Below are 15,789 nucleotides of genomic sequence, written 5' to 3'. Positions count from 1 at the left end.
TGTCATTGTGACCAATAGTAGGCCAAAGCTGAATTTGCACCTAGGTGTGAAGATTAGGGAATTCTGAGAGAACTGAATCTGTTCATCCACAATGCACAATGAACAACAAGATGATGCACATACCTCAGTGTTATCTTTGACAGAATGTATCATATAAGGATTTGCAAAACAGCAAAGAAAAGAAAAGAAAAGACCCAAATCCACTGTGAAACAGCCTATTAGACGGTGGGTCGGGGTATATAGTGTTGGAGAATGACAAGCACATTCTGTCCTCACTTTAATTTCACTCTACATGTTTCTGCTCTGCAGCCAGAGTGTCACCTCCACCTCCACCTACGCTGGGCGGACAACCCCTACGTTTCCGGGACTGTCCACACCAAAGACTCTGCTCCAGGTCTCATCATGGGCGCTGGTAAGTCTATAGAGCAAAAACAACTTTTTTATTGACTGTGTTACCTTCTCTCCAAATGACATTTGTGCATCTTTTTTATTTTTTGATACATTCAATGTTTCTGGTTGAAACATCGTACAGGAATGATCTATGTCTACAGAAGCAGCAACAGAACTTTCTTTTTAATAATGACTGAAAGAATTTAGCACTTGCCTATAGTGAAGAATTATAGCCAAGTGGCAACAAAACGGTCACGATCATTTTCACAATAAAATTCATGACATTTCTTTTCGATTAAGTTTTTTTTTTTTTTTAGTTTGTTTTCCTCTACTTAGAAAAACAGTACACCAACAGCATAGAAACAAATGCATGTTTATGGCCCCTACCACAACTCATTCTGAGTTGTTGTGAGTTCACCTCGACAACCAACAATTGCTACTGATTTTTCAGCCATTGCTCCATATGAGAAGAAACTGAGATACAAAGACATAACCAGCACAATTATATAATGTACTGCGAAAGATACGATGCCAAAAAGCACTGTTCAGTGCTTCAAAAAGCTAATGACTGTCATGAATGCTAAATACACTCTGCCAAACATCAGCGGCTCAGCTGTACACAGAGTGGAGGATAAAGGTGGAGGAGCCGCTCAGATATGATATGTGGTCTGGTCACACATCCGAACCAGATCAGGTCTTACAGAACTGGAGGCTAATAAAGCTGAACTGAACAACTAACTAAAAGCTCAAGAATGTGCAATATTCACAGTATATACAGTAGCATAATCATCCTCAACATTAAACTTTTTATTATTTTCTTTAATCAATGTTCAGTTCAGTATACTACCACTGAAGTGTTTGAGACATGTTTGAAACAAGCAATTTGTTGTACTATTTTATAATTTTATTTGTTCAATGTTTAACATAAAGCCATTTGGGTGGTTGGTTCTTTTTAATGTTTGTCTGTTTTATCTGACAATGAATAATTGTATTTCATAAGCCGTAACTAACCTTCTGGTTTGTTTTGGGTTCTGTCCTAAGAAGAATACCCTTAAAACTCTAAATTCAACATTATGATTATTGTAATTATGTATATAGTTATAATTATCGATATCAATCAATAAAAAAACATATCGTGATAACACTTATGGCCATATCGCCCAGCTTATTGTAGCCCTAATTTTTGCAAAGAGAAAAGAGATTCACACTGTGCAGACACTGAAACCCAAGCAATACTAGGTCCCAAGAATAAAGACAAGCAAGCAGCTGTGCTCTTTCACAGTGTATTGTTTGGTTTGACTGTTTTCCAACTGTTTAACTGTGATCTGTATTGGATGTCACCAATGCAGAACTGATTGACAACCTGCTGCTCAGCTCAAATTTAAAAGATGGGATTTTTTTGAGAAACATCAGATAATTGTTTTAGTCCAGATATGGCTAAAATTGCGTTAGAAGCTTGGTTGATTTTACTGTACGCAACATCTTTTCTGATGATGATTATTTTTTTAAGTTGAATGAAGCTATTAGAATCAATGTACAGTAATAGCTTTATCATTATTACCTAGCGGGTTATTTTAATAATACTTGGTTTTTATGTGATGCAGTCTTTTATTTAGTGTGGATATTGCTGTCTCTGTAGACTCTGTCACATCATGCAAAAAAGACAAGCTTTAAGAAGGACAGCTGAAGTCCAGCATCCAAATCCAGAATCCAAAATGTAAGTAACAAAGGGGCAGGTGACAAATGGGCAGTAAGCAGAATCCAGGAAACCCAACAGTAATGCAAAAGAAAGGACAAACTCTTAAAACTGTGGAGAACAAATCAGGAACACAGGGAACAAACAAGGACTCTCAGACACAGGAAAGCACATGACTGATGTATCTGGACAGCAGCACATTCCGAGCTATAATTTAACCATGACAAGTTGCTTCTCCTTTCGTGATTTAAGGAATGTGGACGGTGTTGGGTTTACAGGTCCAGGGGTCTCCGGAGTCATTATTTACCTGTGTGTGTGTGTGTTAAAAGTTAGCTAGTAGATGGGGCCACTACAGGGTAATTAAACTGAGTTTGACCCTAATGCGTGATGGTTGGAGTTGTCTGAACGTTTACATTTCCAGAGAAGGACAGAGAAGTCCCAAGAAGTGTCAACAGCAGACTTAGGTAATTTATAGAGAGAGACCAACTCCTCTTTCGCCTGTAGGATAGATGGAGCCTCAATCCACCAAAGTGACCAATTAGAAGAAGTCGGTAGGTGCGAGCGAAAGGGACTCTAAAAGGCCCGTACAGGCAGACAAAGTTGGATGGTTACTTGTAGATTCCCGAGATCAAAGGTTAGAGAGGATTTCTGGTAGAGCAGAGGGCAAAGCTTTAGGCAGATGTCAGATATTTGTGGAACACTGAGTGCGGCCGCCCTGGTTCGGATACAGTCTTGAGATCTGTTTCAATAAGGATTGCTCTACCATTTCACCCAGCCTTGCCTCCACAGAATTCTTTTATCACCTAGCTACACGCCGCCTACATGCTACCTTTGAGGAAGACAGCCCTGAAACAACAAGACGCAGGATGCTTATGCTCTGCTCCCAAATTTTTTAACTGGACCGACATGCTCATTTGGATAGTTTCACTTATATTGCAAAAACAGTTCAGTTCAGTGAAATGTGTTCCCGAAGACATTTTAGACTGAGCCAATATGAAATTTACAGCTGTTTATTTTGCTAACAATTTGGCACTGCTTTACAACAACACAACACAGTCTCTTATAGCCAGTACATGATGTTCAGAATTGCAATTAGTGAAATGAACTTGTAAACTATTAGTACTTATACATAAACAATAAAAGCACAGATATGATGAAAGTGCATGGGCCTTAAAAGACACAACAACAAAAAACACATAATACATAGAAACAATTAAACTTGCATTTCACCGTGATTTTGTTCTTGTCCTTTTGGCCCAAACATTTGAAATAATGGGAACATTCCCCAGAGTTAATTCTGTCCTCTCTGCCATCTTGCTACATTGAATTAACTGGATATGCATGCTTCTTTGATTTGATTTGATTTTTGTTGTGACAAAAGGAAAGGAAAAGAGTAATTTTACAGTAATGGATGAAAACATAATATCAGATTACTTAAATTGCAGAATTAAGGTGTTATGTTACTCGTTACAACAAAAAAGTAATCTAAGTACTCTCACAGATTTCTTTGTGCCTAGTTAACCCCGACACTGATCATGACTAAAATAATAAACTGGACTAAAACTTTGGATTCTGAGTGTGGAGAGTTTAACCCACAATAGTACATTTCTAATAATCATAGTCAAGCTTCATTAAAACAACATTATGTAGATATTGGCATTTTGTGTGATACCGTGCCAGTTGCTGCTGGATTGGAATCACTGGGCCACATGATATGGAAGATATGGAAAACACTGCAATTATTTTGTATTAATATATTTATGCTAAGTAATTTAATATCGTCCCTAAATCAATTTCCAGCCATTCAGCGCAAGGCTCTGGGAGGTGAGCTAACCGTTCTCCTGCTGCTGACACTGGGTGAACCTCAGTAAAGTCACGGCTTGACCTGAGTGAATATCCACCAAATATCCAACTTAAAACTATTTTAACCCCAGTTCGATGGGTTGCCTGTTGCAGCCTTTGAATAGGATGACAAAGATTTCAGTTGCTTAACTTAAATGGTGACTTGTAGAAATTATACAAATTAGCAGTAATGACAACAATAATCGATTTCAAGATAATTTAGGGTGTAGTGCTTTCACTGTGTGCAACTTAAATTCACCATTCGCCCGTGATATTAAACCTACAAAAATCATGTCTTTCTTTTTTTTGCGGCAGCGTGGAAAATCCAGCAGCAGAATGCATATAGGGGAAACACTGACACATCAAATAACCTTCTGCAACGATTGCTCTTTGGTTGAGCTCTGCTTTGAATAAAGTTCTGTCGTGACAATGAATGGACTATTCGCGGAGTAACATGAAGACATGAATCAGAGGCACAAAAACGGTGGCCGGTCATTAGGTTTACCAATACCCGACCCTTGCCACACACATATTTACCATTTGTTTTTAATATATAGATCTGATATCAAAATAATGATACTATATATATATATACATATATATATATATATATATATATATATATATATATAGATATATACGTATGTGTATGTATATATATATATATATACATATATATATATATATATATATATATATATATATATATATATATATACATATATATATATATATATATATATATATATAATATATATGTATATCGTCTCTATGTGTGTGTATATATATATATATATATATATATATATATATATATATATATATATATATATATATATATGTGTGTGTATATATATGTATATATATATATATATATGTGTGTGTATATATATATATATATATATTATATATATATATAACACCACACACATATATATATATATATATGTATATATATGTGTATATATATATATGTGTATATGTGTATATATATATATATGTATATGTGTATATATATATATGTATATATATATATATATATATATATATGTATATATGTATATATGTATATATATGTATATATATGTATATATGTATATGTATATGTATATATATGTGTATATATGTATATATGTATATATATATATATGTATGAATGTATATATGTGTATATATATGTATGAATGTATATATATGTGTGTATATATATAAACATGTATGTATATATATATGTGTGTGTATTTGATCCCTGATTGGGATGTAACGTCCAATTCTGATCGAGTCTGAAACCACGTGATTGGCCCCGTTTTCCCATCACGTAATTGGATCGGGACATCCCTACCTTATATACCTGGCTGTGTGCTAAAAACATGTGCCGAAGGAGGAATAGATGAAATACATGTACTTTATTTATTATTTTTATTTTATTCATTTATTTCTGCTCAGGGTCATATTTTCTTCATATTTAACATAAAAATGCAAACAGAAGTAAACATCTGTACGCACATATGTTTTTAACAGCCATTTTTTTTCCCCCTTATAAATCACCATTTGACTTTTTAAAATATCATGGTGGCCCGGATACAAGTAGTCTGTGACCCCTTGTTTAAGTCATCTTTTTCTTTGTTTTTTAAATATTGTGATAGATATATAATGGACTGTTTATGTTGACAATATAGGACTGTGAGTTTTTCGTATTGTTATATCACTAACTTAAAAAATAATGATCAATTAAATCGTACATCAAGGGTAAGTATGCAAAAATGTGGCAGCATGTGTATGTGGCTGTGTTTTTATATTATATGCCAGAATGTGAGTTTGTGTGTGTCAAGCTGTGTGGTTTGTTTTTATCTACAGCATCTACAATGACACTCCCATTTTATGCCAACAGTCCACATGGCTGAACTAAAAGTGTCACTCCTCCAGAGACAGACCTCCATTTGCCCTGAGAGGAGCCTTGACACAAGTGGTGCTTTTTGTCTGTGCAGTGGTGGAGTATAAAACAAGACATGGCTGGGCACTCTGACACACAGACGATTCCGCAAAGCCACCAGCAATTTCACTTATTGAATTCTTCACTGTGTTTGTGCGGAAGGTTTTTCCTGACAGTAAAGAAAAAAAACAAAAATAACAACCAGAAGTCCTGAAAAGAGAATAAGTGAGCTGCCTGTGTCTGATTTTGAGATAGGGGAAATAAGCTATCTCTCTGTCCACTGGGGAAGTCTCCATTCCTTTCCAAAATGTTACAAAAAATACTTGTGGTAAGTTGAAATCATGACTTTTTAAACGGAAAGTCTACCACATTTTTAGACTTTAACTAGAGGAAATGGGCTTTGATAGGATCATATCAGGGCAATGAATGATATGCATGAGAGAGAAGTCAGTCACTGGGCTGCTACCAATGTTTTAAGGTTGTGTATTGTATTGTGTAACATTGTGTTTTGTTTTGTTTTTTAAAATTGAAATATTCAGAGTGATCATATAACAAAAAAATGGATGAATCCTGATACTGTATGCTTATAGATAAAGGAGTGATAATAACACAATACATGATTTGAATTCCTTAGATATAGTTATGCAATGTTCTAAGCAGACCAGATTACATATAGCAAAATATATAACGCTCATTACAGCCGTAAGAGACTTGAGACTTGACTTGGGCTCGAGATCTGGGTCTAATGAACAGTCTTTGCTCTAAGTCTGGCAAACTTCACGTTATTCCCTCTCTCTCCCTCCCTCCCATTTCACAAAGGTGTGGCTATTGATTTAAGGTTGTTCCAGCACTTTTTTTCTCAAAGTGACAAAATAAAATGCTAACAGTTTTAATAATCCTGTTGAAAATGTTAGCTGTATTGCATGTTTTGAACAAAGGTTGGCATCTTCTTGTCAGCAAAGACTTGCAAAATAAGAATTTTAAAATAACACATAATAGGTTTCATTTTATTTTTAATTTTTTTATTTTGAAGCAGTTGTATGAGATACACTGTCACTTTTGTTTTTGACATTTGAAATATTCCTTAAATTCCTATTCCGAAATTATCAGCCAAAGCCAACTCTTCTTTTCTTTTATATTTTGGCTAATTGTATTTTTTTGGGGGGGTTGGTAGACTTTTCTGAGGCCTTTTCCCATTTAGAAAATTGTTAACAAGAAAAGCAAAGAAAGAAAAAAGGATAAAAAAGAATATTCAATTCTTCCTCTTTCCTTCAGGTAACCTTGGCTCCAAGCTAGTTGAATATAAGGAAGAGATGTACATCACTTCAGACTGTGGGAAGACGTGGAGACAGGTAAATCATGCTGTCCCTTGATGCTTGTTTTTTCCCTCGACGACGTCTTTCTTTGCTTTTCCCCTCTTAATCTTCTCTATGGGTTACCTCTGCTCTCATCAAAGCTACACAACTGAGGAGATATAACATCCAGTGTTACATGTTTAGTTTTCTTTTACGCGACGCTGTACACCAAAGTATGGTCTGAGCTATTTTTGAATCTTTTTCAAGAACTAAAATACATTAAAAATGTTCTGCTTTTCATGATTTGAAAGAATATCAATCCAAACCTTTTTATGTCACACATTTCAAGGTTTTTGAGGAGGAGCATCACATTCTCTACTTGGACCATGGTGGGGTTATTGTTGCCATCAAGGACACCTCTATTCCCCTTAAGATACTCAAGTAAGATCCCTGTTATGTCTCCATATCCATAGCAATTATTTCTGCTGTGAAACCTCATCTGAGAGAGTGAAACTATTGTTGTTAACTTTTTATTCAAACAAATTAGTGTCATCCACCTCTGATATGATAGTTCTCTTTCATAACATTTTTCTCGATGTCTCACTATGGGATGCACGCTTCACAGTAATCTCATTATGCCAATCCTGATGGGCTGGTGAACATGTCCGTCCGCCTCAGGTAGTCCCATCTACCATAAATAGCACATGCGGATGGCACCACGTTATTCAAACACCTCTTCTCACTCGGAGCATATCTCGTGTCCAGGGCTAGCTAGCTAAACTGTCAACAGACAGGTCTTATTTAGCTTCTGTCGCTGGGCACTATTAGCCTTGGATATATTTTCTGCTTCGGATCGAACCTAGTGCCTTTCTTGCCCTCCACGGCTTGGTTAGCACACTAACCCTAACTGCCTCGACTCCCTGCCTGCACACCAGCTCGCGAGGAATGGAGGCTATAACCCCTCACACCAGAGGGCACAGAGACTCTGGGGCCCGACTCTGGCGTTGCGGGAATAAGATATTGAGTAAGGATCCACACCAGGTCTGCTCGAGCTGCCTGGGGCTTGAACACGCCACACTAGCTATCAACGTCCCCGGCTTGTGTCAATGCTGTGCGGTGTTCACCGTCAAGAGTCTCCGCAGACGGCTAGCCCGCTGCAGTGGCATCATCGGAGGCCAGCACCAGCTGGGGCTCCGAGCTCGGCCTAGCCGCGGTTCCCACACAGGAGGAAGACGTCCTGTAACTGGACTATGGGGACGATGAAGATGGTGCCTCAGAACTCCTCATATCAGAGAATGAAGAAGAGGATGACATATCCATTACTCCGGCCCGGGATTGCGCAGCCCGCAGCCTTCGCCGCTTCTTGGGACGGAGGTAAGAATAGCACACCAGCTTCTCCCCTCCCCGACTCGGACATGGTCGACGTGTGCAAACACACCGCTGCCCGGCTGGCCATCCCTTGGCCCGCTGTCGTAGCTGAGACCACCAGATCCCGCGACGGGGGGAAGAGGCCACGCAGTACAGGCGGGAGGATAAGCGAAGGGGGCTATGGTTCTGCAGGAATGAGCGCAGTGACTCAACCTCGCCAACCTGTGGCATCCTGATCATGCCCATTGTCCCGGAGGAGATTTTTGGTTCCGCGTTGGCTTCGATGCAACAGCGGTGTGAAGCTAAAAAGAAGCCCCCAGCTCCCTCTCCACCTGCACAGCGCAAAACCTTCATGCAGGCTGCTTCCCAAGGTTTGCAATTTAAAGTACCTAAACTGTCAAAACCCCAGTCCACCCCACCTTCACTGCCCGGTCAGGCCGGCTGGTCCAAGAAACCCTCAGGCCCCAGCTGCAGCTCCACCAGCACAGCCCACGCAAGCTGCCATCAACCAGGCGAGGAAGAAGAAGAGAGCGGTTAGGGTTAGGGTTAATTAATGTTAAAATTGAAATTAATGCTCTCAAGTAACTTCATTATGTGTATATGTTATGTAACTAAAAGGTTTTAGGAAATAGGGTGTCTTTAAAAATGGACAACGGCTAAGAACTCATTCAATCGTGCTTGATGAATGGATCTTGGACAACACTTCAACATGGGCAACATTGTTTTCCGCACAGTTAGATGTTTTTGTTGACTTTTTATTCTTAGACTTAAACATATTGTTTTCAAGTATTTAAAAAAATATTTTTGGTTTTCCGTTGCAGTTTGGTTAAGTTTAGGAAACAAAACTAACTGTTTATGTCCAGAAAAAGATAGTGGTATGGATTAAAATGACAGTTTGACATTTCACTTTTGGTTTCACACAAGAAGCTGCTCTGTAGTCTTATGTTACGGCAGTGGATAATTCTATATTTTTTGCCAGATGACAACAGGGTGTGGCTGGGGTAGGTGTTGGCTCATCACCTGTAACCTCAAACAGAGAGGACTAATAGACAAGTGCAAGCCGATATGGGTATGCGTATCAGGCACACAACACTTTGTAATGACATGAGGCACTGACCCCAGGTTAAAAACCAGGATTTTAGGGAGTCCCATGGCTCTTTATTCTACTTCACCTGACTTTCTTTTTTGCTGCCATAATAATAACTACAGCTACTAGAGGTTGCCACCTAAGAAGAAATTGAAATATATAGTCATAATTCAGTACATGAAGTCGCACAGTCTAAAATAAAGCATGAGACATCACTATCTCTGACAAACCAGTCCATCAAAGCCCAAAATATGAGTGCATGGAGTTTACCGACAGGCATCAAAGCTCCACATGAGCTGAGCACATTCCATATATTTAGAGCACAGGGAAATCAGTTAGTTCCCCAGTACAGCACTGTACTCTTCAAAATAATTTAAGATCATCCACATCTCTACCCTCAGCTCATACAGACAATATCAAGCTCAGTAAGATGTTATTTTATCGACCTTAAAAAATAAGGAAGAATTAATGAGAAACCATAGATAAGGAAGTACTCAGAAAAATATATATCACCTAAATCAAAAGACCTTTTATATGGGCCCTCATAGGTCTCTTGGTGAACAACCGTGGAGTGTTGTCCTTCACATTTTTCCGTCCTTCATGCCTCAACTGAATCAATAACCCTAAAGGCCCTGGCAGTGCAGTGGAAAAAATCTCATAATCAGCCATGGTAAGCAGTGAAGGGTCTTTCTTACAGAAGAGTGCTCTGTAAGAAAGACAACTTCATGGCAGTGAAATGAGCACAATTTATTACAGCAAATAACCATAATGTTACTACATTATCAGGAGGTGAGACTGCTGGTCCCAAAATGCTTTCCTAGCCAGCATTTGGAGCAAGAAACTCTTGTCTTATTGTCGTTAAATAGATAGATAGATAGATAGATAGATAGATAGATAGATAGATAGATAGAATTACTTTAATGATCCCAGACTGGGAAATTATTTTGTTACAGCAGTAGTGGGTCCGCAAATAAAACATTTCATACATAAATAGAATCCAATATATACATAGTGTATATATACAGTGCACAGTGTGCTATAAACAGTAAACAATAATAATATATACAACAAAACAAAATATGCAAAATATACTATAACAATAATAATATATACAACAAAACAGTAGAGAGACCAGAGTTCTCTGTCAGGCAGAGGTGAGAGAGTTATTATATAAAGTGATGGATTGTGGCAGGAAAGATTTCCTGTATCTATTGCTACGACAGCGAAGCTGAAGCAGTCTTCCGGAGAAGGTGCTCCGCTGTCTGACCAGTGTGAGTTGGAGAGGGTGGAGAGGATTATCCATGATGGATAACAGTTTTTTCAGTGTCCTCCTCTCCACCACAGCCTCCAGAGTGTCCTGTTTGCAGCCAATCACAGAGCCAGCCTTCCTGATCAGTTTGTTGAGTCTGTTGGTGTCGCTGGCTCCGATGCTGCTTCCCCAACAAACCACAGCAAAGAAAAGTACACTGGCCATCACAGACTGATAAAAGATCTCCAACATCTTGCTGCACACGTTGAAGGATCTCAGCTTCCTCAGGAAGTAAAGTCTGCTCATCCCCTTCTTGTAAACAGCTTCAGTGTTAGATCTCCAGTCCAGTCTGTGGTTGATGGTAACACCCAGGTACTTGTAATCCTCCACCACCTCCACATCCTTTCCCAGAATGCACAGAGGTTGGAAAGCCGTCTTCCTTTTCTTCCTGAAATCTATCACCATCTCTCTGGTCTTGCTGATGTTCAGCCGCAGGTGATTCTATCCAGTCCACTCCACAAAGTTGTCCACCAGTGCCCTGTACTCCTCCTCCTGTCCCTCACTTATACACCCAACAACAGCCGAGTCGTCAGAAAACTTTTGCAGGTGACACGACCTGGTGTTGTACCGAAAGTCAGTGGTGTATAAGGTGAACAGGAAAGGAGACAGTACAGTCCCCTGTGGAGCTCCTGTATCACTAACCACCGCATCAGACAGAACACTGCCCATACGGACAAACTGTGGCCTGCCTGTCAGGTAAAAGTAATCCAGGAGATCATTGTGTCGTCTACACCCATCACCCGCAGCTTCTCCCCCAGTAGCAGTGGCTGAATGTTAAAAGCACTAGAGAAATCAAAGAATGTGATTCTCACAGTGCCTCCTCCACCATCCAGGTGCGAATGGGCTCGTTGCAGCAGGTAGATGACAGCGTCATCAACTCCCAAGTGGGGCTGGTAAGCAAATTGCAGAGGGTCTAGCAGGGCTCTCACCTGCGGCCTCAGGTTGGCCAAAACCAGTCTCTCCAGCACCTTCATGACGTAAGATGTGAGGGCCACTGGTCGATAGTCATTGAGGTCTGATGGTGTCGACTTCTTTGGAACAGGAACCAGGCAGGAAGTCTTCCAAAGCACCGGTATTCTCTCCTGACCCAGGCTCAGGTTGTAGAGGTGTAGGACAGGAGACAGCTGGCTGGCACATGTCTTCAGGATCCTGGGGCTGATACCGTCAGGGCCTGCAGCCTTCTGCTGGTGGAGTCTCTCCAGCTGTCTCCTAACCTGGCCTGCAGTCACAGTCATGCGGGGGAGGCTGCCGGTGTCTTCAGTGGAGGACGAGGAGGTGGAGGAGGAGGTGAAGGTGGAGGAGGAGGAGGTGAAGGTGGAGGAGGAGGAGGTGGTGGAGGAGGAGGAGGAGAGGTGCTGCAAAGGAGAGCTCACATCAGGGGAGTGAGGGGGGAGGGGAGGAAGCATTTGGGGCAGGGAGGGTGTGTGGGGGTCTGGAGGTGTCAGGGAGACGACAGAAGGCTGTGAGCTGAACCTATTGAAGAATCTGTTCAGCTCGTTTGCCCTCTCCAGGCTGCCCGATGACTGTCTGCCACTCACCTTACACCCAGTGATCTGCTTCATACCAGTCCACACATCCCTCACACTGTTCCGCTGGAGTTTGGCCTCCAGCTTCCTCCTGTAGGCGTCTTTACAGGCCCTCAGCATATCCCTGAGTTCATGCTGCACTCTCCTCAGTTCTTCCCTGTCTCCAGACCTGAACGCCCTCTTCTTCTTGTTAAGAAGGACTTTCAGGTCATTGGTGATCCACGGCTTATTATTAGGGAAGCAGCGTACAGTCCGGGTTGGCATGGTGGTGTGTTCACAGAACCTGATGTATTCAGTGATGCAGTCGGTCATGCTGTCGAGATCCTCTCCATGTGGCTCAACAAGTGCATCCCAGTCTGTCGACTCAAAGCAGTCCTGTAGTGCGTCAGCAGCCTCCTGAGTCCACCTCCTCACGCTCCTAGTGTGGACAGGCTGACGCTGAACAAGAGGCATATACTTAGGGGTCAGCAGAACCAGGTTGTGGTCAGATCTTCCAAGAGGGGGGAGGGCTGTGGGACTGTATGCATCCTTAGCATTTGCATACAACAGATCTAGTGTGTTACAGTCTCTGGTGGGGCAGTCAACATACTGGTGAAATGTTGGAAGGGTTTTGTCCAGTGAGACGTGATTAAAATCCCCAGTGATGACAATAAATGCATTAGGATGCTGCGTCTGTATCTGGGCAACAGCGGAGTGGATGACATCACAGGCCAGCGCTGCATCAGCTGAAGGAGGAACGTACACACCGATAATGACGGTGGACGTGAATTCCCGGGGCAAATAATAAGGCCTCATCCCCACAGTCAACAGTTCAATGTCCGGGGTACAGAGACGTTTCTTCACGTGAACATGTCCGGGATTACACCACCTCTCACTCACATACAGTGCCATCCCTCCTCCTTTCTTCTTTCCGCTGCTTGTCACGTCCCTGTCCGCCCGAACAGTGCTGAAGCCGGGAATCGGCACGCTGTGGTCCGGGATGTGTGAGTGAAGCCATGTCTCCGTGAAACACAACACACTGCACTCACGATATTCACTCTGAGCCTTTATCAGCGCGGCGAGCTCGTCCGTCTTGTTCCCCAGAGACCTCACGTTTCCCATGACGATCGCCGGTACAGCCGGTCTGTGTCTCCTCCTCTTCACCCTCCATTTGACTCCAGCTCTGCAGCCACGGCGTCTCCTCCGCAGCTCCTTCAGGACCTCAGGCCTGGTTCCAGGCAGCAGTGCAGGTTCACACAGCGCAATCAGCTGGTCGCGTGTGTAAACAATGCGCTCAGTGATGCGCTCCTGACCCTCCGTTGCTAGGGCTAGCAAAACCATCACAAAAAAAAGTGCCATAAAAGTTTAAAAAAGAAAAAAAGAAAGGTGTTCGTCTTCTCTCAGTCTCTGGAGAAGAGTTGCCAAACGTTCAGTGAAAATCAGTACAGAAATACAACAAAAACTACGAAAAAACTTAAAAACCCACGGGAGCTGCTGTTACAGGCTGCCACCTTGTACGGCGCCATAGCAACTAATGACCCCCACTCAGTCTTTCTTCCAGTGTTATGTGTGAGAGCGACATGTTTTAGCTGTTCTCAAGCCAAAGAACTAATAATGGAATAGCCCTGTTATTCCAGTAATTTTAACATTGATTATTTTTACATCTTCAGTAGCTGTCTCTGTTGGGCACCTGCTTTAATTAGCTGGTTTACTCATCTCTATTGTAGAACTGCAACTTTAGGCTTTCAGGCCCTATATTCAATTGGATTTTTATGGCCAACAATGCCCTGGTGCCCTAAACCGCAGGAAGGCCCAACAATATTCAGATTTACTCTGAAGAAATTATATGATGACAATTTGATATTTTATAGTTGTGTGTGGGAACACAGGAATATGCACTGCTGAAAAAGATCAACTGACATGATAAGGTCCAAAGATGGAAATCTACAATGACCTCACAATTTATCTTGGTGCACCTCGATGTACCAAACCCTGAATTTATCTCTGCACATGGCTACATTTTGACATAGCTCCCTTTTTCACTTTTCATAGTCAAGGGTGAAAACGGCTAATGCTAACGTGGTTCACAGTTGCTATGAGGCAGATTTTATACACAACGTGGTCCAAACATATGAAAGTAATGTTAGCCTAGTTTTTGCCCAAAATTCAATGCAAGAGTGCATGTTATCTTTTCTAGATGGTTATGTGTAACAAACCATTTGGAAAAGGGCAGGGACTTTCAAAAAATACTCAGTGTGGTGATTGGACTAATAGTCTGTCTATCACAATCTATCATGGGCTAACTTTAACGAATTAGATTAGATACAACAGTAGAGCACTACCACCAGCAGAGCCAGCTGTTAAAGCATAGTCTTACCACGGCCATTCGAGAGGGGAGCGAAAACAACCTTTCCATCAGGAAAAGTCTTCAGTGTCTTTTTTTTTCACACTTCAACTGATACAACTGATGCTACAGAGCCACCGCTGTTGTCTAAACTACATCTGTAGCTGCCAGCTGTTCCTCAAAAGAGGCTGATTGGTTCAACCCCTGTGTGTTGGCCATAATCACATAGCTTGAAGCCTGGCAAGATGGATTCACGTTTTTACAAATCCAGCTGCCTTGCCAGAGTTATAAACCAGGGCAGCAATGTTTTTTTTCTCTTCGCATAAAATCTATTGTGGAGTTATGCTTGTGTAAGATAAGCTTTTTAATGAGTCTGTGTTGCCTTCTTTAACCTCCCAGACATAAGTTAGCATAGCTGACAGTAAAGAAGGATAGGACAGGAAGGACAGAGAAAGGGGACAGAGAAAGAGGAATACAGCTATAGACAGAGAGAGACTGAGGACATAGCAGGAGAGAGTTTATAAGAGATTCAGTACTTGTATTGCTAGGATCCATTCTTGACCTAAGATGCCCTGCTGAAATAATTTCAGATAGTTCCCAGCTCCTCTCATAGACTCACTCGTAATTATTAATTACGTAGTTAATTCATAAGTTAATTATGAAAAGCTAGCAGGCTGGGAAATGATGAGATGCCATGGCAAGCATGCTGGTTGGACAGGATTTTGTTACATACATTTATGTTTTATGGTTAGCTGTAGGTAGAGTAAGTCATGTTTAAAGTTTCGTAACAGCAATGAAAGAATGGAGTAAAGGCTGGTGTGTGGCATGGAGCGTAATTTTAAGTTTGGCCTGCTGATCTATTTGATTACAAGGTCATCACTCCATCCATTTCTAATCATTCCTCGGGTATTAGCTGGAGGAAATGAGGTGTAATTGGATGGGTGACTGAGGAAATTGACATGGAGAATGATGTATTTGTCTAGCTGATGCCTTATGGATCTAATGGGTTTGCTCAAGGAT

At 41.0% G+C, this 15,789-nt stretch overlaps 1 protein-coding gene across 1 annotated transcript in view; it reads left to right on the top strand.

Moving 5' to 3' along the window:
• sorcs2 (sortilin-related VPS10 domain containing receptor 2) overlaps positions 1 to 15,789 on the top strand; it is a 582,832-nt gene that overhangs the window by 520,439 nt on the left and 46,604 nt on the right. Inside the window, 3 exon segments of the mRNA XM_030431509.1 lie at positions 310 to 412; positions 7,137 to 7,213; positions 7,506 to 7,597. Of these exon segments, the coding sequence (XP_030287369.1) occupies positions 310 to 412; positions 7,137 to 7,213; positions 7,506 to 7,597 (272 nt within the window).

Source organism: Sparus aurata, chromosome 10 (genome assembly GCF_900880675.1).
Source record: "Sparus aurata chromosome 10, fSpaAur1.1, whole genome shotgun sequence".
Classification (NCBI taxonomy): Eukaryota; Metazoa; Chordata; class Actinopteri; order Spariformes; family Sparidae; genus Sparus; species Sparus aurata.
The sequence above is the reverse complement of the archived record's forward strand: the minus strand, read 5'-3'. Positions and strand labels throughout refer to the sequence as shown.